The sequence below is a fragment of the Hermetia illucens genome, chromosome 1 (assembly GCF_905115235.1).
Source record: "Hermetia illucens chromosome 1, iHerIll2.2.curated.20191125, whole genome shotgun sequence".
Taxonomy (NCBI): Eukaryota; Metazoa; Arthropoda; class Insecta; order Diptera; family Stratiomyidae; genus Hermetia; species Hermetia illucens.
In genome coordinates this window covers 92,956,107-92,980,245 of record NC_051849.1, presented here as the reverse complement: position 1 = coordinate 92,980,245, position 24,139 = coordinate 92,956,107, and the positions used below count along the sequence as shown (strand labels likewise).

Sequence of the window (24,139 nt, the reverse complement as noted above, 5' to 3'; positions counted from 1 at the left end):
TCCAATTTAGCTCGCGTTCTGTTTGTCCATCGATAGGCCGTCGCGAAATTCGTTGTCAACTCGAATTTAAAATCCGGTGCGGACCCACGCATCGGAAAAGACACGTTGGTTTTTAGTAATGAAGCGTGAGGGATCAAAGCGCTCAAAGGAACCCCCACAATCCCGAGCCTGGCTAGCACAGAGGCGTGCAAGAACGTGTCGACCGAGCACTTTGATGGAGCTTCAATCTTTGTGGGCGGACCTTCACGGTCAATTTAGCCAAATTATTTAGATTTTTGGGATAGCTCTGCCCTCTAGGTCGTTATCGGCCACTAAGGATGATCGACCTGATCTCCTATTTCAACTCATATCATTACAACATCTTGGAAACCGGTATCCGAAAGGGTCCTGATAACTTAATTGCAGTACCAGATGAGAACATATTAATAGTGCAATGCTCTGCACCAACAAGGGATTCGAATATAGAAGAAAAGGAGACTTACTAAAGGTGACATTGTGATCGTCGTTGCGTGCCTGAATGCCAAGGTGGTCTCTGACAACAATTTGTTCGGATAGGTTTTGATCGCCGTCACTATATCGGTGGCACCTTCCCATTTTGCTGTTTCCGTTCGACAGCTATCTCGCTGATTATGCGGCAGTTTTTCTGAACAGTTCGGCAGAAAACACTACGATGAGCAGCTTAACAGATAGAAAGATAATTACACCATTGCGGACAATCTTTTATCAGTTTCAGCTTTCTAGATAATGTTATGATGACTATGTCATGCGGACATGGATTGCTCCACCTTACATATGTAAAACCATCTCTGCCAAAAATGCACTGAAACGAGCAAAACCGCGGGGCTTGTGGTTCTCCCTGGGAAACTGTTCCTTGTACCACTGTAATTTCTACAAAGCTGTTACTTTCACTCATACGTAAGTTTTGAAAATCTAAGATCTTTTCAGTGAGTGGAAAGGGGGAATTGCTTTTAACATCCCGAAGAAAAGAAGCCGCTTTGAGCGTAAACGTACGTTGTAGCAATTTATCGTAACGATCAGATTGTTACAATTTATCGTTGTGTGTAAACGGGAGATTGTAGCGATTTATTGGGATTGGAGTTGGAGTGGATGGTTGATGCCGGCCGGCATCAATTTCTGGGAATCGTAACGACATGTTGGAACGTGTAAACAGTTGCACCAATTCATCGCTACGATTTCACTCAGTGTCCATTCTGTTTTTGCGCTGAGGTGTTTGTATTGTAGGGTTGTTTCGTGAGTGTTGTAGGTAATCATGGCAGAAAATGCAAGTAAACAAACACCTCGTGAGTTCTTAATTGAATTTATAGAACTTTATAGAAGTTTTACCTGTTTGTGGCTCGTTAGGAGCAAAGAATACTCCGACAGGAACAAAAAAGACTTAGCTTATATTGAGCTAGTTAAAAATTTCAAGGAGTTTGATCCGTCGACAGATAGGAACACTGTCCTAAAAAAAATTAACGCGTTGCGTACGGTTTACAAGAAAGAACTTTCGAAAGTTAAGAGTTCGGAGAAATCTGGGGCTGGTGCGGATGATATATACAAACCTAGTTTGTGGTATTTCGACCTTCTTCATTTCTTGAACGACCAGGACTTTGCAAGACCTAGTAGAAACACAATGAGTGATGTGGATGCAGTAACACAACAAGACGTAAGTAAAAATGCAATTTATTAATAACATAAATAGTGTAATGATTTGGTTGAATTGTTACAATAATAAAACAAATTATTCAATCTAGTGTTTGTATAGTATGCTTTAACTTTAGAACTGTTAATTTCAAGCGTTAAGTGCACTTTTTTCTTGCCAAGGAACTGACCCCTCACCGTTAAAATACATACAGAACTTTTCTCGAACAGTTTTCGCGTGTTGTAAAACTTGACCTCCTGAACGACGTTGCAGGTTGTGTAGCAAATCGGGATGAGCCCTTGCACCTAGTTGAATAGTACCATCGATAATATTTTCATGATCAAAACTATCACACTATGATTTTTTTCGCAATAAGTTGTGCAAAGCACAGCACGCAAGAACTACTGATTCAATGGTTTCCACATCTAAGTTTATTGCGGTGTGAAAAATGCGGAATCGTGAAGCTAAAATTCCAAAACTGTTCTCAACCACTCGCCGTGCCCTCGATATGCGATAGTTGCAAATTTTTCTCTCGTTGTTAAGGGAATCCCGGCTGTATGGCTTAATAAGGTCAGGGCGCAATGCAAAGGCGTCGTCCCCCACAAATACATATTCCAGATCAAGATCGAAGGTAACTGGTTCAGGTTCAGGAATGTTCAGTTGCTTATTTACAAGTTTTTCATAGAAAAGAGTGTTGTTTATGACGCCTCCATCAGATATTCTACCGTTCGTTCCTACATCACAATATATAAATTCACAGTGAGCGTTTGCTATAGCCATCAAGACTATATTGTGTGTCTTTTTGTAATTGAAGTAGTAGGAACCGCTATCCTTGGGTTGAACAATCCGGACATGCTTTCCATCGATCGCCCCCAAACAGTGAGGAAATTGCCACTTCTCATCAAAATCTGAAGCGATTTTTAACCACTCACTTGCTGTTTTAGGAAACTGAAACAAAAAACTATACTTAATAGTTTTATTATCAAATTATTTATCTAATACTAGATTAAGTTAGGTTAGGTTAGGTAGGGTTAGGTTAGGTTATAGTTATATTTCCGTGTTTGTGGGCTTATTAACTAACAATACGTGGTTTTTTTGAACAGGAAGATTCAGAACGTACTGACCAAGACCACTTTCAACGACGAGAGATAAACACACCGGCTCCTCCGACATCGGGGGATGATGGATCAAGTGCATCAACAAGTGTGGCAGCTTCACCAATGTTATCACGGCCAAAACGAAAAAAGAACATGACTCCAGCAGATGAAGTGATACACCTCGCGGGAGAGCAGTTAAAAGGTATTCGTCCTGATGATGAATTCGAAGCCTTCGGAAAGTATATAGCGCATAAGTTACGCTCCCTTAAAGGAAACCAGTCTGTATTCGCACGAAAACTCATAAACGATGTGATTTTTGAGGGAGAGCTTGAACCACACCGTTCACTCGGAAATGACTACGTACAATTCCACCCTCCATCATACCTTCAACGACCTCACCCTCCACCCTCCATTTCTCAAATTCCAAATCATCAACTCTCACAACTCTTAACAAACCAATACAGTCCTGAACAAGCCGACTCCCAACAACCCATTACTCAGCAACCAGAACCTCAACAACACACTGATTCAAACTACACGTGACACTCAGCTAGTGAGATATATTCCAAGCAATTAATGGGTAACAATATTTCGACCTTCTTTAAGAACTTCTCTGAGTAGCAGGACCTTTTCTTCTATGCTTATTTACTTTATTGCATTGTATTACACTTGATTGAATTATATTACACTTGATTGTATTGTATTAGAATTTATTCTATTGTTTTAAGCTTGAATTTGAATATGATTACAAATAATAAACTGTTCTTAACATACCTGTATGTATTGTTTTAATACTTCGTAGATAGCCTCACATGTTTCCGGGATTATTTTGCTGAGAGCTGGTCTAGAAATGGCAGTTGAATATTCCATGTCCTTCAAACTTCTTCCAGTGGCAAGGAATCGTAAGGTAGCAGAGAGTCTTTCGTGGGGAGATACCGCTTTCCTCATAACAGTATCACATTTCGCTATAAACGGAGAAACTAAACTTAGCAGCTCAACATAGGTCTCTTCGTCCATTCTCAAATAATTTCGCCAGTCATTTGGTTCATTTTGTAATTCTTTCAACAATTTTACATGAGAGAAATCCTTCCTCTTAAGCAACCACTCCCGGCTCCACTGTGTTCTTGGTTTTCGCGACTTCTTCACCTTTCTCACCAAACAACCGATGTACAGCGACAGCAACACTACTTCCTCCATGGTTAAAGCTTTTATAAAGACTGGGGGGTCGATGTAGGGTGACATTTGACAAGAAATCGTTACAATTTAGCGTAGCGTGTAAACAGTGCTCTACTCTTTCGATTTGTTGGAGCGATAAATCGTTCAATGAATTGTTACGAGTTATCGTTGCGTGTAAAGCCCCGGCGGGGTATTTGTACGACTCCTGCCTTCGCAAGGATAATAGTAAAAATAATACTGAAACGCATCAGAAAACACCTCCAAGCTTGATAGGGTGGGGAAGCTTAGCTCTGAACCCTTACATATCTCGTTGAATTTTTCAAAAAGATGTATGAATGTTATCTTAGAAACCACTGCAACTTGGAGAGAGCAAAGGAAATTTTGTTGCACAGAGGTCGAAGGTAAATTAAATTGAGTTAGTTACTCAACACCGTAACCTATTGAGCCGGATTTTATCCACAACCGTACGGTCATGGTATCGCTCATAGATTTCGTCATTGTGTAGGCTCCGGAATCGTCCATCCTCATGTAGGGGGCCAAAAATTCTTCGAACGATTCTTCTCTCGAACGCGGCCAAGAGTTCGCAATTTTTCTTGCTAAGAACCCAAGTTTCCGAGGAATACATGAGGACTGGCAAGATCATAGTCTTGTACAGTAAGAGCTTTGACCCTATGGTGAGACGTTTCGAGCGGAACAGTCTTTGTAAGCTGAAATAGGCTCTGTTGGCTGACAACAACCGTGCGCGGATTTCATCATCGTAGTTGTTATCGGTTGTGACTTTCGACCCTAGATAGGAGAAATTGTCAACGGTCTCAAAGTTGTATTCTCCTATCCTTATTCTTCTTCGTGTTTGTATTTGACCAGTACGGTTTGATGTTGTTGGTTGATTCGTCTTCGGTGCTGACGTTGCCACCATATATTTTGTCTTGCCTTCATTGATGTGCAGCCCAAGATCTCGCGCCGCCTGCTCGATCTGGATGAAGGCAGTTTGTACGTCTCGGGTGGTTCTTCCCATGATGTCGATATCGTCAGCATAGGCCAGTAGTTGGGTGGACTTCAAGAGGATCGTACCTCTTGCATTCACCTCAGCATCACGGATCACTTTCTCGAGGGCCAGGTTAAAGAGGACGCATGATAGCGCATCCTCTTGTCGTAGACCGTTGTTGATGTCGAGTGGTCTTGAGAGTGATCCTGCTGCTTTTATCTGGCCTCGCACATTGGTCAGGGTCAGCCTAGTCAGTCTTATTAATTTCGTCGGGATATCGAATTCTCTCATGGCCGCGTACAGTTTTACCCTGGCTATGCTATCATAGGCGGCTTTAAAGTCGATGAACAGGTGATGCAACTGTTGTCCATATTCCAACAGTTTTTCCATCGCTTGCCGCAGAGAGAAAATCTGATCTGTTGCTGATTTGCCTGGAGTGAAGCCTCTTTGGTATGGGCCAATGATGTTCTGGGCGTATAGGGCTATCCGGCTTAGCAAGATAGTGGAGAATATCTTATAGATGGTACTCAGCAGCGTGATGCCTCTATAATTGCTGCACTGTGTGATATCTCCCTTTTTATGTATGAGACAGATATTGCCCCGTAGCCAATCGTCAGGCATTGATTCGCTGTCCCACACCTTGAGCGCAAGTTGATGAACCACTTTCTGTAACTGGTTGCCTCCATATTTAACCAATTCGGCTGTTATTAGATCGGCTCCTGGCGAATTGCACGGACTATTTCTCCTAAACTTGGTGGTGGCAGTATTTGTCCGTCGTCTTCAATTGGCGGGACCACCAACTCGCCGATGTTCTGGTTGTTCAGTAGCTCATCAAAGTACTCAACCCTTCGCTCTAATATGTCCATTATGTCGGAAATCAGATTTCCCTCTTTGTCTCGGCAGGGTCAGCATCGAGGTGTATAAGGCTTCATCCTGCTGATTTGTTGGTAAAACTTCCGCGCCTGGTGCAGTTGCTCCCTGTACTTTTCTAGTTTACAGACCGCAAGCCTGGGAGAGCCACCAGGCTTCCTTTTTCCGTCTGTGAAGTCGCTTCTCCGCTCGACGGAATTCGTGATAAGTCTCTGCGCGTGCCCGCGTTCTTTGAGAATGCAACATTACTCGGTATGCGGCATTCTTCCGTTCCGTTGCTAGCTTACATTCATCGTCAAACCAGCCGTTCCGACTCCTTTTCTTTATATAGCATTGTTTTAAAAAACTGATTTTTACAGATTATCAGAATTTTAATCTACTTCATTCTCCCACTGAAATGCCAAAATTAGTTTGTTTATAGGCAGCTACAGTGGCCTAAATCCTTATCGCGGATAGTCTGACATACATCCTACTTCCCAACCACTTCGAAGGGACTTGAAAACAAGTCGGAATACCGGAAGCTGAACACTTCGGGTATGAGTTAATTTTCTTTAGACAAGATTGCGACAAATGTATGGGGGCCTTCCATAACTTTGTTCATAATAGTTGCATTTCGTTCAAACTTTTGAAAATTGTATATTATATTATTATTTATAATGATGAACTTAAGGGGGTAAATTTCTCAAATAAGGTAATATGTTATTATTGGCGTTATTTGGGCAGGTATAGGAATAGGATGTATTTTGAGGCCTAGATTTTGTATAGAAATACTATTGCTATTTTTTTCAGATTTTTCAGTTGGATAGGTTCTGCAAACTAAACCTGGTATACTTTTCGTACATTTTGGCCCCTCACTTACCTATCTTTCACACAGTGTTAATTTCAAAAAGTACTAGTCAAGTCCTTTCTTTGATACCCTCAAAGACCATATTCTATGAAAATAAATTGTACACCACCCTTTCGCATGTATGCAGTGTAGTGTAGTAGGGAAATAAATTCTTACAGAAAAACACATTAAAGCGGTGAGTAACCTAGACATTTTGATATGATGATCTTGGGCTGCGACCTAAAAAAAACTGGAAACTTTTTACAGTATTTTATTTTATTTTAGTATTTTAAATATGCTGTTAATTTATTTTCCGAGTTTTCACAATATCGGCAAATGCCGGATTTTACCAAATACTAGCACTAAGCGCCAAGAATGTAGGCTAGGACGACTTAAAAGGTAAATAAGCGCTAATATTGGTGACCGGTTCTAGGTTAGTAGGATAATCCACCGAAAACTCCCCGCAACATCAAACACGTATGCGGAATGGTATATTTCTGCATGGTTTGAACCCCACTATGTGAGAGTCCCAAGACTTAATGTCGGGAAGCCGTGAGGGATTTAGGTACAATATATGTGGTTGACAATATTATGAGAACTACAAACACTTTGTCAAGATGATTTGATTTCCCGAGCCAGTGGCTCATAGTTGACCTTCTTCTCAGCGTATTTCCATTCAATTTTACTTTTATGGGGGATAAGCAACATCAATAATATACGCGGAGCGAACTGCCTTGCCAACTAATAGTACGTTAGGCATGTTGTGTGGTTTATTTCGATCAGTTTCAACTTGCCGATCCAACTGCATGCTGTAAGCAGAACTATCATGTATCGCTTCTATGAGTATACGGGTAAACCGCACATGTTCTCATGAATTGCACCGGTGCCATTAGAGCGCAGCCAGAAATGAGATGGTCCAACTTCCATAACGCCGATCCACATATTCAGCACTTTTTGTTCTCCGTCCGCTTTTTATAAGCTCGGGTGACGACCACGTCGTCCTGAATGGAATAAAGGCACTAAATGTATTCGCTATTTCTTCAGTGGCTTATGCATTCGGAAGGTTGCCGTGGACGAAATCCGATCTGGAAAATCTCCAACGGCGGATGCAAATTATTATGCCCGAATTTTGAATACATCATCCAAACTCTGTCGGTGTGTCATCCTTCCGTAAATGTTGCCAAAAACTTTATTAGTTTTGGATCAATGCTATGCAGATATAATATGTCGATTAGCCAGGTATGCGGGACGCTGGCGAAAGCCTTGGTATAATCGATGTAGCAACTAAAGAGATTATTTGTATATAATAAGTCGGGAAACCGAAAGGTGGACGCTTCAGGTATGAAAAGTTTTGTATAATCCTTTTATGAAATAGTACCTAGCACGTAATATATGAGAATACCCTCTTTCGCGTGATGCCGACATTCAATGTCTTGAATTTCTACAGAAGCGATAAATTTGACCAAACATAACTGTGTTAATAATAGTGCGATTTCCACCAAACTTGGTAGGATCATGTTCCATGTTATTGCCAATTTTGTTCCAATTATGATGATAGAATGAACTTAAGGGGGTTTTGAACTCAATTACTAAAAATTATAGTAATATACCTAAATTTATTTGAATAGCTATCAGTATGGGAGGTATTTCGGTGGTTAGGCACCACATAGTGGCAGTATCTTGATTTTTATCAGATTATTGGGTTGGGTAGTTTTTGGGTTCGTAAAAAAATTATCACTTTCGACTCCCGCATTCTCACCTTTTCAACAAATGTCAAAAATAAGACCAGTTGATAACCCACATGACCATATTTGGTAAAAAGTTTTACACCCCCGTTTTGCATTTGCAGGTGGCCTCTTGAATTTGGTGTATAATTATGTAACTCACAGTATATGTGAGCGTTCACAGTTCCCACCTCTTCCCCAAATCTATGACAGGCAGACACATAGTAAACCGATTTAAATAAGGTTTTGTTTTATATACACCCTTAAAAACCCTATTTCCTTCGGTCCTGACAAATAGACCGATTTCAATCATCCTTTTTCTTACGGAAAGGAAAATTAAGAAAATTGTGCGGAAAATTTCTGAAAACTTTCGCGTTTGACATTTAGCGCATATACTTTTTGTTTTGGGATCGGGTGACAGAGAATAAAAATGTGAACATATCTTAGTTAAGACAAGCAAGAATTGGGAAAAATCATAATCATGGCTATAATTAAGGTTATAATTGCGATTGTAATCAGAAATGAGTGCGATTTTGTAATTACACAATTGTAATCATAGTCACTGGCCATGACTACAACTGAATTAATTACAATATTAGTCAAATAATGAAGTAACTATCACATCAATTACGTCTGAGAGAAAGAAAAGGGGATGTGACTGAGTGTCTTCTATTTGTGAGCATATACATACACGCAAACATATGTAGAACCGCGTCCGTAACACTGCGCACAAGTACACCAGTATTCCCAATTCAGAAATATATACACAGGTGTATGGTGTATATTGTAAATGGCAATTGTCGTGAAGTATGGTTTAAATGGAAAAATTTTTCTGACATAGACACACTCTTTGCCTGTCTGATACCTGAAACACGCACGCGCCATTTGTCAACAAGTCCAGTTGCTTGTCTGTTACAAAGGTGCGATGAATGTTTATTTGAAACAGACATTTGTGTGAAAAAGGCACAGCCGTTTCTCTAATAGTGTTTTAAAAACGCGTGTCCTGCCAATAAACCAGGCAATATTCTGTGGTCCTGTACGGTTGTAAGTGGGCGTTAGCCTTAAGTGTACTAAATTTAAAACTGCTAAATCTACTACATCCCAGAAACTTAAATACCATATCAAAAGCAATCTGCGAAATAATGCTCCAAACCAAATGCAACCAAGTGCAAATTTTTCATCTTCAGTAATTCGATTGCGGGAGCACCCCACAATAAATAACCCCCTCCCCCATCAACTCGAAATCGATCCACTAACTGCATTTGTTATAATTACTTTCAGTTCCTACAACTGCTGCGAATAATGAAGTTTAAATCATAATTGTAAGTTACAAGAACATTATGCAGAAAACTGCCCTTGCGTCCAGTAAAGTATCACTGCCTATCCAGAAGTTTAATGCCTCTTATGTGATTACATATTCTGTTCCCTCAAGCGATCCATTGTGGCTAATGAGAAATATTATTTACTCCACACTACGAAAAGAAGCAATCAACATCACCAACATCGAAAAGAATCCACTAATATAATTTTTTGAAACTCGTACCGGTTGGAATTCACACAAATATCCATTTTATTAAGGCAATTGGAACTGAAAATGCAGGATTATGATTACATGGTTATGATTACGGTATTGCATGATTCCGTGATTACAATCAAGAGCTTGATTATGATTACAAACACAAAATACTACTCTGGTTCGATGAGCATGTGGCGGGTCAAAATATGTTAGTAGTTTTCAATTGACATGGTCAAAAGTATGTTGGTAATCCTGAATTAGAAACAAGTCAGAATGCTGCAAGCTCGACGCTTCGGGTATAAAGGCTTTGAACTCATATTATGTGAGAAACTTTCTATACAGATTTTTCTATTCGTAAATAGCTAAAAATTCCAAATAGTCCCTCATATACAGGGTGCGGCAGCATAACTTCCTTTTTTAAAATGCGCGCCACTCAGTTAGTTGATGTCATAGCGGAGCGCTAGTGTTCTCGTTCAAGAGGGGATACTGTAAAGTTTTGTCCCGATATGGTTCAGTCGCCATTATGCGTTGGAATAGTGAGGAGCGTGCCATTGTCGTTGAGGTTTACTTTTCAAGCGGATATTCGGTTATTGCAACACAGCGTGCATTTCGGAATCGCTTTAATTTAGCCCCGTTTGGCTCCCGTCCCAGACCGCAAATCAATTGTTATAGGGGTCACTACATTCAGACAAACTGCAAGTGCGACAAAAGAGGTTATTGGTCCCTGGTTTTTTGAGGAAAATTACGTTACAGTGACAGTGAATTCGGACCGGTATGTAAACATGCTCTTTTTTTTCCCACGGCTAGAAAATTTGTATTTGGGGTACACTTGGTTCCAACAAGACGGTGCAACAGCACACACTTCAAGAGCATCGATGGCTGTTTTGAGGGAACACTTTCCAGAGCGCCTTATTTCAATTAGAGGTGATTTGGAATGGCCGGCACGCTCTCCCGATTTGTCCCCTTGTGATTTTTTTCTATGGGGTTTTTTGAAATCCCGTGTTTATGTGAACCGTCCAAGAACCCTACAAGATTTGAAGACCAACATCCGAGGAGAAATTGCCAACATAACACCTGCTATGCTAACAAGAGTCATGACAAACGCCAGAAATCGGTTTACGCAATGTATGACTAATTGGTGCTTCAGATGCCTCTTGCTGTTTAGATTAGCCCACTTTATATGAAGATGCCGGCATACACGTATTAGAGCGCTATCAGTTTATATAAAATGCAAAACCTATACATTCTATAACTTTGTTTATAGTAGTTTCCTAGCTTGCCATTTCCTTTTGCTTTATATAAAACCTTAATAACAATAAAAAAAAGTGCAAACATCCTTTATTTCGGAATTCTCATCTTGCCCGACTAACCTCTCATTTTTTTATCTAGTATTTGATAATCTTATTAGGATTAGCTGGTAATTGATAATTAATACTTAATATAATTGTTTTCATCTGAAAGCGTTGCAATAGTAGAAGTAATAGTTTACAGGTACACGGTTCACATTCAGCTTATATGATTATCAATTGAATAAAAAGCAAAAAAGCAAAACAAGTAGCGAAACCGGAAGCTGGACGCTTCAGGTATGAAAGGTTTTGTTTGCTTCTGCTGTAAGTATATTTGAGTGTACAACTATCCCATTTGTATGTAGCCCGTTATGTATATACATTTAGCAAGTCAGATTTAGTACTTGGATTGTAAATTTACACGGTAAAGACAAATTCGAGCTACTGTAACTTTGTTATTACTAATAGTATTATTTTCATCAAACTTGGGGATAATATGCTTCGTATTATAATATATTTTATACTACTACCAACCTTTATAACTCTGGAATGAAATTAAGGGGGGTTTCACTCAATTCCCAAAAATATGGTAAGATACTATCAACTTAATTTGAACAGATATCGATATGGAGAGTATTTTGAGGCCTGAGCACCATATAGAGGCAGCTTCATGAATTTCTTCAGATTTTTCGGTTGGGTACTTTCTGAGAATGGGTCCGTTAAAGAAATCATCACTTTCTACCACTCCCACTCCCCGCCTTTCTAACAAATGTGTTTCGAAAAGCACTAATCGAGACCTTTCATTTGATACCCCACATGACTATATTCAGTGAAAAAAATTTTACACCCCCCTTCCCATGTATCCCTCTTAATCTCAACGTAGAAGGATATCATTCACTGCATGTCTTGGCGTTCACGGTTCCCAACTTCTCACCAAATTTCGTGTCAATCGGTATAGCCGTTTCTGAGAAAAGTGCGTGTGATAGACAGACAAACAGACGGACGGATCTGTGATGAGTGGCCAGATCTCCCGTCAGGCGCGACCCCAGCTGGCGGATTGGGACATACTTATTGATGTGTAAATATGTGTTCATATTTTAGAAATGTACTTGAATGTGTGACTGACTTTGAACCGTTTTGAATAAGGTTTTGTTTGACACAAAACCTTAAAAAAGCGACCAGAAGTTCATGGAAGAATGGCGGTGAATGAAATTAGATGGTGCGTTTCTGTAAATTTAAGTTTTATCGTGAAAGAATCTGATCGAGTTCCATAGGTTCTTTCCCACTTTTGCAGTTTTCAACATATCGTTTGTCATAATACCTATTTGCAATCCAACCAACCTATATGAATGATATTTCCAGAACAAATTGTAATAATATAATAAGTAATATGTAACACAAATTTACATATATTATATATGGTGGAAATATAATAGTTGTATAAGGCAATTTATATTACAGAAAGTGGTGGGTCAAGTTCAGAATCGTTCATGTAGAAAACTCCTTCATGGTAGAAAAGAAATACGATAATCATTTTAGGAATACATCTTGCGTATCATCAAAACAAATAAAAAGTTGTGCCAGGAAAATCCCTATCAGTATTTCGATTGAAATTCCGTTTCTTTTCAGATGTGTGAGCATCAAACGCTCTTGGAAAATCTAAAGGAATTCAATTTTAGCAAAGTGTCTTTGGAATTATTTCTCAATGCATGGCTAACTTATTGGTGCTTCCACTTTATAATCGCTCAAGCGGCTCCTTCCTTATTGAGTTGGAAACTTTGCTTTTAACTATTCGAAACTATTTGATTTGCCAGTTGCATGTAGTATCCTTTAAGATAGAATAAATCTTCCCATCGTCAATGGATTCAAGTCCATAGTGACAAATTTAATTGGAATTCCTTGCTCTTTGGGAATGTGATTTGAAGTTGAAACTTGAGTCTTAGGAAAATATTGGACAGGATATGCATGCAGCTTGTAAGAAATAAAATTAGAGGAGCAGTTTCTATGGGAAAGTTCTTAATTATCATGGTCGTCCTGCAAATTATAACTGTAGAAGCATGTATTTTCAGTTCAAAAATATGGCAGATATACCGAAACCAAAATGATTTGATCCCCTACAAATATACTCCCAATTTGAAAACATACCCATGTAAATTTTGGCTCAATAGTTTGTATAAAACAAAACCTAATTAAAATCGGTTTACTGTTTGTCTGTCTACCTTTTTTAGCAGGTGAAAATCGTTAAAAGACACTTCATGAGCACGCTGTGGGAGGAATTTTTACCCACTAAAATCATGCCCCGGTTCCCCAGTTCTCTTTGGAACCACACTTAGGTATTAAATCACTGGACGTAGATAGTTCGCTTTAGTTAAATATCCTTTCTTTTATGCGTGGCTTTCGTAACCGCACCTTCTCTTCCCTTTACTCTGGATCTTTGCGAACGTGGAGTTGATCTCATTCCAATCCTGCTAGCATGCTAACATTCATTTTCTTCTTTAAATCCAGAGCCACAACTACGACATACCTGTTGGTACCACCCTTTCCGTGAGTTGCATTCTCGGCCAAAATAATAACCAATTTGATGGCATCGAACGTTGGTCTGACTTTATGAAACCCATACTGCCGATCTGAAAGGTCTTCTTGGCTCTGACCAATCAGCAGCAATCTTTTCTCCCCTTTGTGTCAAGAAGACATGTTGGTCTATAAGAGATGGCTTACGTAGAAGTCTACCACCTTTAGGCAGCAATACCAGCTTCTGCCGCTTTCATGATGCAGGAAATAGCCGCTCAGACATGCACGCTTCGCTCAGCAAACATGTCGGGTCTAGATTTCACGGCAAATTTGTTGCCACCTATTATGCTGCAGATCACCACCAGTTCGTCCGTGCTTGCTTCAGGGATGGTCGTTACTTCAGCAATTTCGGAAAGGTGTTAGCGCCCGCCCCTTGTTATAGGAAAAGCCCCTCAATGATTTTTAACAATAGGGTAAGTCACGTGACCTACTAGGTTGACTGGCTTTTGAATCGTCTTATTATAATTGTATAGGCACTCTTTAAAACATCCTCCTCCCTCAGCGTGAGGTTTTTCGGGTTTCCATACTGCATGCTCTTTTGCGCCTGATTGATCCTTGGTTACAGGCTGATCTAAGGCTAACCAGTTCACTATTCCACCTTTAGTTGGGTCTACCGGCGAATGTTCATTTCGTAGGCACGCGTCACTTGCTTTGGTGATCCATTGCATTACATCCTTGGTGGCAGGCTGATCGAAGGCTGACCAGTTCACTATTCCACCTGTAGTTGGGTCTACCGGCGAATGTTCATCTACTAGGCACGTGCCACCTGCTTTGCTGATCCATTGCATGACTTAGAGGGCAGTTCCCGCGCGGGTGGCAGTCTATGTAGGTTGCGTTAGCCACACTCCCAAGAAGGTTTGCCTATCCTATGCTTATATAAACATCCTTTAGATTCTTGCATTGCAGTCCTCTCCGAATTCCGAAGATAATTGCATGAGCCCATTGACTGCGCTGGGTGCAGTTCTCGGCCACGTGCTAGGGTATACCACGCACCAGTGCAGGGCTGACCAAGGTCGCGTTTATGATTGAGGCCGACACCCCATTCCGAAGAAAGTTTACATTACCTTCATTGGCCAGAATTATAACTAACTAGGTAAAGGCATTTGATGGAATTCATCCCTTTCTTTTTTTTTCCTATGCTTTCCTACTCGAAAGCCCACGTTAAAATCTCGAGCAATCACTTTGGTACTCCATCCCATTGTTTCATAAACAAGATTCAAGGTCATGCAAGCCTGCAAACTCAGAAAATATGGGAGTAGATGGGGCGTAACAGCAGGTAGCCAATTACCGACAGACTCGTGGTTTGCACAGCTTAGTGACCGCACATCCCTATCGTCTCTCTTTTCCTTCGCACAGTAGCATTTAAGGACCCTATTACACTCTACACCTTCGGCCTCAATCGGGAATAAATCCTGCTGCGCCTTCGCAAAGTGCCCAAAACATAAGGCATTTGAAGCCCTTCTTTAATGTTTGTTATGTTCTCTCCGTTTTTTGACCGACAATAATGTCAGCGTTGCGTTCACTGGGAATCGTATTATGACCGTTTGAGTACTGTCATATGCTTTTTTCAATTTCATAATAGATTCTTCAAGCAGTTTCTCCAGTTCTGCCATTCAATCCACAGTGGGGGTTAGCAGTTACCTGAAATGTGCTTCAGCTCCCCTCACGACTTCTAGTATTCTGCGTCAAGTGCTCTTGGGGCGACCCACTCGTTGAATATCTTGGGAGAGTAGATTCCAGTCCATGGCGTAGCCCACAATGCAATTGTCGTCCCTCCTTAAAATCTTATCTTTTGCCGCTGCCGATCACAGTGCGTCCGGGTGACAGGCTTGTGCACCGACCAATTTTTTCGTTTGAGATAGTGACCTGATATGTAAGTACATGTCTGTATCTATATTTTAGCAATAAATGAATAGGGTGTTCGTCATATGAGATGAACCCAAAACCTTTTACCCGAAGTGCCCAGCTTCAGGTATCTCGGCTTGTTAAGATTTTGTGTAAAACAAACCCTTATTAAAATCGGTTTATTGTCTGTCTATCTATCTGTCCGCCTGTCACACGCATTTTTCTCGGAAACGGTTAAAGTAATTGCACCAAATTTGGTGTAAAGATGGGAGCTGTGAGTGCTCACGCATACAGTGAGTTACATCTTTCTATGCTGAATTTCAGGGGGATGTGGGGGTATCAAATGAAAGGTCTCGATTAATACTTTCCGAAGCTGAAGGTCTTAGCTTTGACATTTGTTGGAAAGGTGGGAATCGCGGGAGGTCGAAAGTGATCATTTCTTTAATGAACCCATTCTCAGAAAACTACCTGACCGAAAAATCTGGAAAAATCGAGAGGCTGCTATTATATGGTGCTTAGGCTTCAAAATACCATCTATGCCGATATCTGTTCAAATAAAGTTAATAATTATATTACTATAATTTTTATTAATTGCCTGTTAAACCCCCCTTAAGTTCATCTTAGAATGAAGAAATTGCAGCAATGAAGGCTGTAGAATAGAGCATAATCCTGGTGCAAATCGCACTATTATTAACAAAGTGATAATAGGTCAAAACTGTCGCTTCCTTGTAAAAAAAGGCTTTCAATGAGAAAGTGGATATTCTCACAATATATGCATATATCGCGTGTTAAGTATTAATGGGACAAATGTCCCCTGAAATGTTTTTATAAAAGAAATACATAAAATGTTTCATACCTGAAACGTCCAGCTTTCGGTTTCCGAACTTGTTTTGTGTAAACACAAAACCTTATTAAAATCGGTTTACTGTCCGTCTGTCCGTCTGTCTGTCTGTCCGTCACACGCATTTTTCTCGGAGACGGTTGTAGCGGTAACTGTGTATGGTCACGCATACAGTGAGTTACATCCTTTTGCGGCAAATTTAAGAGGGTCTCCATACATGCAAAAGAGGGGTGTGCATTTTTTTTCAGCAAATATAGTCATGTGGAGTATCAAATTAAAGGTACCGATTAGTACTTTCCGAAGCCGGTCTTAGTTTTGACATTTGTTGGAAAGGTGGGGAGTGCTAAGGGTTGCAAGTCATCATTCCTTGAAGGGGCCCATTCTCAGAAACTACCCAACCGAAAAATCTGAAAACCAGGAGGCTGCCACTATATGGTGCCTTGGCTCTGAAACACCTCCCATACTGATATCTGCACAAATAAAGTTAATAATGGTATATTACTATATGTTTTAGTAATTGGCCGCAAAACCCCCCTTAAGTTCATGCTAGTACAACGAAATATACGGTATAACATAGCACCACAAAATGTAGGGTATAACATAGAGCATGATCTCACAAAGTTTGGTGGAAATCGCATTATTACTAACGAAGTTATAATACGTCAAAATTGTCGCTTCTTTGCAAATTCAAGACTATGAATGTCAATGTCATTCGAAAGTGGATATTCTCACATAATATATGCATATATTACGTGCTACATACTAATAAATACACAAAACCTTTCGTACTTGAAGCGTCCAGCTTCCGCGTTTTAATTGCCTTTGGGATTGTAAGTTAACAGCGGGTACTATGAGCTCTACCACGTCTCTTCATCAGGGAAGTGTCCGATTGCCTTCCTATCGCTTACTTAATTATTGTAGGTGTTGTATATTTCCTCAACTTCTTCTGACTAAATTAAGGAGATATTAATGAATGTGCCCATTCATCCTTTCAATTCTGGGTCTGGAAGATGAGGCAATCAAATTCATTAGAGAGATTGATTTGGATTTCACAGCATGGCGTGGCTGCTAATGCAATTGTCATCGCTCCCGCATGTGTGACCTATACACTGCCACTTCCGTCTTCCGATCACAGAGCGTACCAGCCCTGTGCGTTGACCCATTTCTTCGTTTGAGATACTGATTAATAAAATAGTGAAAACACACTATCACATTTTATTATTTACATAGTTGTTGTTGCTGTCATTTGGAAACTAATTTGTTTCTTTTTCTTGATTATTTTATATTATGTTCAGATGATTTATTGAATAGAGTACTCTTCAATGAAGTGTTCTAACATGCTTCAAGGTTGAGATCCAATCGCATTGTCGCGCAAGGATTATTATTATTTTACCTTGTTGTTTTATTTTAAATTTCTTTTGTTTCTCTTCTTTCCTTAGAAAATTATGTATAATTAAAATAAGCAGTTCGTTGATTTTTCGATCTCTTCCAATTTTTCTTTCGGATACTCCTCAAAGTTCATACGCAAAGTTACCGAGGACCGATGGCAAAAGAGACATCGATTGAGAATATAACCAGTCGTAGACCTACCCTCTCGATCGTGACACTCGGAGCTTTCCGGATCCACTCGCGCGAACCTTTCATTCAGTTAAAAAGTACTTTGCAATCCTCTTAAACTCTAATTTACTTACTTTATTTACTTCCACGGGGTTTACTTTTCCAACCTTTTTAACAAATTTCGTGTGCAACCGTGTAACCGTTTCTGATATATGCGCGTGTGAAACACAGTCAGGCAGACGAACAGGCAGACAGACATTAGGGACACAATTTCATTAAACTAATTATTAAATTAAGTAAGTAATAATTAAACTAATTATCAAGAAAAGTGTATTCGGCGATTAAATAGTACTCGAGTCTGTTGAAACATCTGAAAAGAATTATGTAAGCTCTGTCGACTTTTTAGTACCAAAAGTAATAAATTTAGCGCCTTTTGGAGATCATTAGTATCTTAGTTCTTTTTAAGTTAAATAGGTACTTTTCGGTACTTTTCAGAAAGTAAATATTTGGAATTGTTACGTTTCGTTAACTGATAAAATGACTGAAAAGTTTAATTGGTAACTTTACATTACCGGTTGTCACTTTGTAAAATAGGTCAAAATGCCCGTAAAATCGTAAAAACAAAATAGCTGTTTCGGTGAATGCAGCCTACTATATCATGAACGGCACAAAATCATACACTAAGTTATACATAAATTGGGACCACCCACTGCGTAAAGTTTCTCGAAGTAGCGAAGTTTCATAGACACCTGGTAGAAAAAACCTTTCATCCTCAAAATAACCGAGAAGAGAGCATGCGATAAAAATCTAAGACTTTTGGTATTCAGTTCTGCGATCTGATAAAACTAAATACAATCTGTGTGGTCATTGTAAACTATTATCGTGCTTAACACACGCGATATGAATACAATCGTCAAGCCTGTTGACAGAAGTTAGTTGAATTGGTTCATTTAACTACTAAAGTTTCAATTCATTTGTTAGTACTAAAGTTTAAGGGAAAGAGCTAAATCCACAGTAAAGCCAACAAAGAAGTGTTGGCTACAAATGAGAACCTGAAATGTGCCAAATCTCAGCCGTAACTTAGCGAAAGATAGTTTTAGTAAAAATCAGATACTCTCAGAGTACATTTTCTCTGGGGTTAATTTGATGAAAATTTCCGTCTTTGTACGAAAAAAGCAAATCCATACGCAGAGTTTACTTAAAGAAAACATACATATGGGAACCATAAAACCCTATATATTTGAAAAGCTTCCAATGTTTCCTTGTATTTTCAATATCATCAATTGGAAAATGTAGTCTGTCTCTACAAAGTAGCAGCAATAGTATTTACGGAGCTTATCCCTTATTTTTGGCTGTCAACTGTAATCTATAAATATTGTATTTCTCTCCATGAGTTGTTCAGGGGAATGCAATTTCAATTGTTTAAAAAAGCTTTCCATGAACGGCTATTTGTTCCCAGCAAAAATTGATAAGGCAATTCATTAGTTGGATCAGTCTGAAATAATTGAATTAACTCTGAAATTCATTCCGAATGTCCTTCATTGTCTACGCCCAAATTAAACGAACTTTAATGAAATTTGCATTAAATTTAAGCCTCTAGACCAGACCATTTCATTTATGCTCATGGATCGTATAATTAAATTGGACCAAAAAAATGTCAGTTGACTGTATTTCTGCAGTGTAATTGGGTGTCGAATGTTTATTAACTTTTTCTGTATTTGCTTGCATGTTCAGTTTTTTTTTTGAAAGTACAAAAGTTGTACCAACGTAGAGTCACGTTGGCAACAATTGCGAGGGATTCTGCATAGGTGCCAGAGTGCATATTGAAAAATTTACTGAAATGGTTTTTATGACCATTCGACCTCATCCAATCAACAATGAGACTGGCATCAGTTCACGGCGATTATTTTCCGGAGATTTTAAAGATTTTCAGAAAACCTTAAAGTGCATTTTCCAGCCTTTTTTACAAATTCTTTTTTATTCATGCGATTCATAAAAGAAAACTAACTTCACCCACACATTTACATAGTTAAGGATTGTTTCATCGTAATAGGTAACAACAGTACAAAATCCAGTCACTTGCTTAGTATTATCTATCATGACAATTACATGAAAGTCTCCGTTGATTCACTTCATGCGGAGGATCCCCGTTCTTCCAATGGCTTACTCCAGATCCATCTTATTTTTGCTTAAAATGCCCACTTATTCCCCTCGTTATCAGAATCCGCGATTATTACACTACTATACTATTACTTACTACAGTGCCAGTTCGAAAATTGAAAAAAATAAGTCGTAAAACCGGAAGCTAAGCAGTATGAAAGGTTTCGTGTATTTTTTATATAATGATAATAATAATCGCTGGCGCAACAATCCATATTGGATCAGGGCCTTGAAGTGCGTTAGAGCACATCATTCAAGACCGTAACGGTACACTACGGGATTACGGAACCCTTTAGGAGGCAATGTGGTCAGCATTGGACTCGCCCCAGATTATTACCCTGATTTGATTCAGGTACTCATTCACAGCTGAGTCGACTGGTATCCGGCGTTAAATCACGATACAAATCCCACTGCCACCAGTAAGATTTAAACTGTGACCTTCCGTACGACAGCCTTGTCGACACTTTCTTATATAAGCATATTTAAATGGATTTGAAATAATTAAAACTTGTTTTTTCTATCCGCTAGTATTATTTATTGACCTTGCAAATATCGATATTTCGAGAACCACTGGTTCCCTTCGTCAGTGCTAACACGTCTGTTCTTCAATGGGTTTAGGTAAGTAGGTAGGCCACAGCAACATCCTAGATGCTCGAGAAATCTGGGCATCCCCTACGGACTATGTCACACGAAAGCTGGACTTCACGAGAAACTTTGCTGTGGGCCTTCCAACCAGGGCAAAGTGGAAGACCGGCGGCGTGTTGCAAGACTATGACACGGTATTCTTTACGGACGGATCAAAGATGGCCTATGGACTCGGCGCGGGGGTTTTCTCGAATACACACGGTGTATCCAAGTCGTATGGTCTCCCAGGTTTCACCAGTGTATTCCGGGCGGAAGTACTGGCGATATTGGAAGTCTGCCGATGGCTGGAGCTTGATTCGAGCCCCAAGCGTAACATAGCCATTCTGACCGACAGCGGCCATCAAGGCGCATCTGGGCGGCACGCTCAAGGTCATTCTCCTCTGGGTTCCCGGGCATAGGAACATAGAGGGGAATGAGCGGGCTGACGGATTGGCCAGGCAAGGCTCTGCTCTTGCAGTCCCTCGGCGAATACAGTCGGTGTTCCGCTAGCGGCTGTCGGGGGCCGAGTCTACTCGCACTACCTAGCAGCCGCGGGCCTGAGATGGCGAAGGATTACAAGCTGTGCCAAGTCAAGGAGAATTTGGCCCGCTTATAACATAGCCCGATCACGAGAGCTCCTGTGCCAGACGCGTGTAAATGCATTTAAGATTACGGTGGTCTGCACGGGGCACTGGCCCATAGGGGACCATGCCGCTAGGCTCGGCTGACCCTACAACTCGCATTGCCGAAGCTGCGGAGAAGGAAGGGAAACCCTCATGCACTTTCTATGCGATTGCCCAGCTCTGGCTCGAGTCAGGCTGCGGACACTGGGTAAACCATTGTTTAGGGACCTCAGTGAGATGCAGGGTCGGAGAGCTGCTTTCCTTGGTGAATGCTACGGGCTGGCTCTGAAGATGCGAGCCGGCTGGACTCTGCTTCCATGTTCCTATAACAACAGTCACGGTCTTAGGAGTTTGTGGCATCAAAACGGCGCACCAAAACGCTAATTGGGCTCCTCGGAGCGGCTACTATTTTTATACTAATCTAAATATATAATACTATTCTAATTATTTAAATAGCTAAATTAGTTTTTAAAGACTTATATCTAAAACATAAAAAACAGAAATATCTAATTTCATTTTAAAGACTTATTTGTATATCCTGAAAGAAGAAGAGTTTTTTATTAGTTAATAAGTCTTTAAAATATAGTTAAATATTTCTTCTTTTTCAGAATTCAGACATAAGTCTAATTTAGCTATATAATTAATTACAATTAATTATTAACTAATGAAAAACTCTGGACCTGAAAGGAAGGCAAACGGGCATTGATAAAGAAGAAGCCCAACTTGTCACTTCCCGCGCACTAGCCAGGAAAAACCCACCGTAAGTACTATTCCTAACCAGGCTATTAATGAATCTTTTATTAGTTTCAGCAATGAGGAAATGGATATGCTAAACAAGGGCTGGAACCACGCCGCAAATGCAAACCTGTCAGTTGAACACGTTGTTGTAGATGTGGAAGAAGCCGTAAAATTCATTCGTTCAGTTGATTCCAGAAAACTACTGTGTATTAAGGAATGACCAGCTATCAGCATCCAAAACAAGTCGGGAAACCGGAAGCTTGATGCTTCAGGTATAAAAGGTTTTGTGTTTCCCTATGTGAGGAGTATTACGTAGTTCTCCATTGGCTTATAGCATCGACCCGAGATATTGAAATCGCTCAGTTCTGGACAGGTTACTGCCATTGCCAGAACTGAGCGATTTAAGTATCTCGAGGGGCAGGTTACTGCCGTTGCCAGAACTCAGCGATTTAAATATTTCGGGTCAATGCTATCATCTAATGAAATTGTTTCACACATTAACGCATTATTCAATTGCCAGGGTCACACGAAATGGTTGTTGGAAGTACCTGGTTTGCGCGGAAAGCGGTCCACAAACATACATGGGCCTGTCCAGACGGGACCACTTTCAACTAAATTGACCACGTGTTGATCGAACGCCGCCACCTCTCAGCTGTGATGAATGTCAAAACATATAGGAGGACCAATATAAACTCGGATCATTATCTCGTTGGAATGGTGCTCCGAGCTCGAATAACAATACCACCTAGAATCCCCTCTGACAATCAGGTGAGAGTGAACACTGAAGCCATCCACAACACAGTCCGCCGCGGCATCTATAAGAGGGAAATGGATGCCGCAATAACCGCAGTCAACAGAGGACCTGGAGATGAAGCATCAACAAATGATCTTCACAATCACCTGAAGAACGTTATCATGGACACGGCCACAAACATACTTGGCACCAGCCGCAAAAGGAGTCGGAACGGCTGGTTTGACGATGAATGTAAGCTAGCAACGGAACGGAAGAATGCCGCATACCGAGTAATGTTGCATTCTCAAAATCGCGGGCACGCGCAGAGACTTATCACGAACTTCGTCGAGCGGAGAAGCGACTTCACAGACGGAAAAAGGAAGGCTGGGAGAACCAACAAGTCTGTGAAGTAGAAAAGTACAGGAAGGAACCGCACCAGGCGCGGAAGTTTTACCAACAAGTCAACAGGATGAAGCCTTATACACCTCGATGCTCATCCTGCCGAGACAAAGGGGGAAATCTGATTTCCGACAAAATGAGCATATTGGAGCGATGGGTTGAGTACTTTGATGAGCTACTGAACAACCAGAACATCGGCGAGTTGGAGGCCCCGCTAACTGAAAACGACGGACAAATACTGCCACCACCAAGTATAGGAGAAACAGTCCGTGCAATTCATAGGCTAAAAAATCATAAGTCGCCAGGAGCCGATGGAATTACAGCCGAATTGGTTAAATATGCTTCATCACCTTGTGCGCAAGGAGGCATTATCTGTCTCATACATAAGAAGGGAGATATCACACAGTGCAGCAATTATAGAGGTATCACGATGCTGAGTACCATCTATAAGATATTCTCCACTATCTTGCTAGGCCGGATAGGCCCATACGCCCAGAACATCATTGGCCCATACCAAAGATGCTTCACTCCAGGCAAATCAGCAACAGATCAGATTTTATCTCTGTGGCAAGCGGTGGAAAAACTGTTGGAATATGGATAACAGTTGCACCATCTGTTCATCGACTTTAAAGCCGTCTATGATAGCATAGCCAGGGTAAAACTGTACACGGCCATGAGAGAATTCGGTATCCCGACGAAATCAATAAGACTGACTAGGCTAACCCTGACCAATGTGCGAGGCCAGATAAAAGCAGCACGATCACTCTGAAGACCATTCAACATCAACAACGGTCTGGGGATGCGCTATCGTGCGTCCTCTTTAACCAGACCCTCGAGAAAGTGATCCTCTTCAAGTCCACCCAACTACTGGCCTACGCTGACGATATCAACATCATGGGAAAAACCACCCGAGACATACAAACTGC

General features: G+C 40.5%; 1 protein-coding gene across 1 annotated transcript; it reads right to left on the bottom strand.

The window, feature by feature from the left end:
- Window positions 1-1,996: 1,996 nt before the first annotated feature.
- Window positions 1,997-4,000, bottom strand: LOC119654979 (protein ANTAGONIST OF LIKE HETEROCHROMATIN PROTEIN 1-like). The gene is made up of 2 exons (XM_038060676.1): window positions 3,514-4,000; window positions 1,997-2,590 (listed from the first exon to the last, which is right to left on the bottom strand). The coding sequence occupies exons 1-2, from the start codon at window positions 3,979-3,981 to the stop codon at window positions 1,997-1,999; spliced, it is 1,062 nt and encodes a 353-aa protein (XP_037916604.1). The 5' UTR covers window positions 3,982-4,000.
- Window positions 4,001-24,139: the final 20,139 nt, after the last annotated feature.

Excerpts from the sequence above, each read along its gene's own strand:
- LOC119654979 (XM_038060676.1), bottom strand. The coding sequence starts at position 3,981 with ATGTCACCCTACATCGACCCCCCAGTCTTTATAAAAGCTTTAACCATG. Across the intron at positions 2,591-3,513 it reads TATTAAAACAATACATACAG|TTTCCTAAAACAGCAAGTGA; the intron begins GTATGTTAAGAA and ends TTTTTGTTTCAG.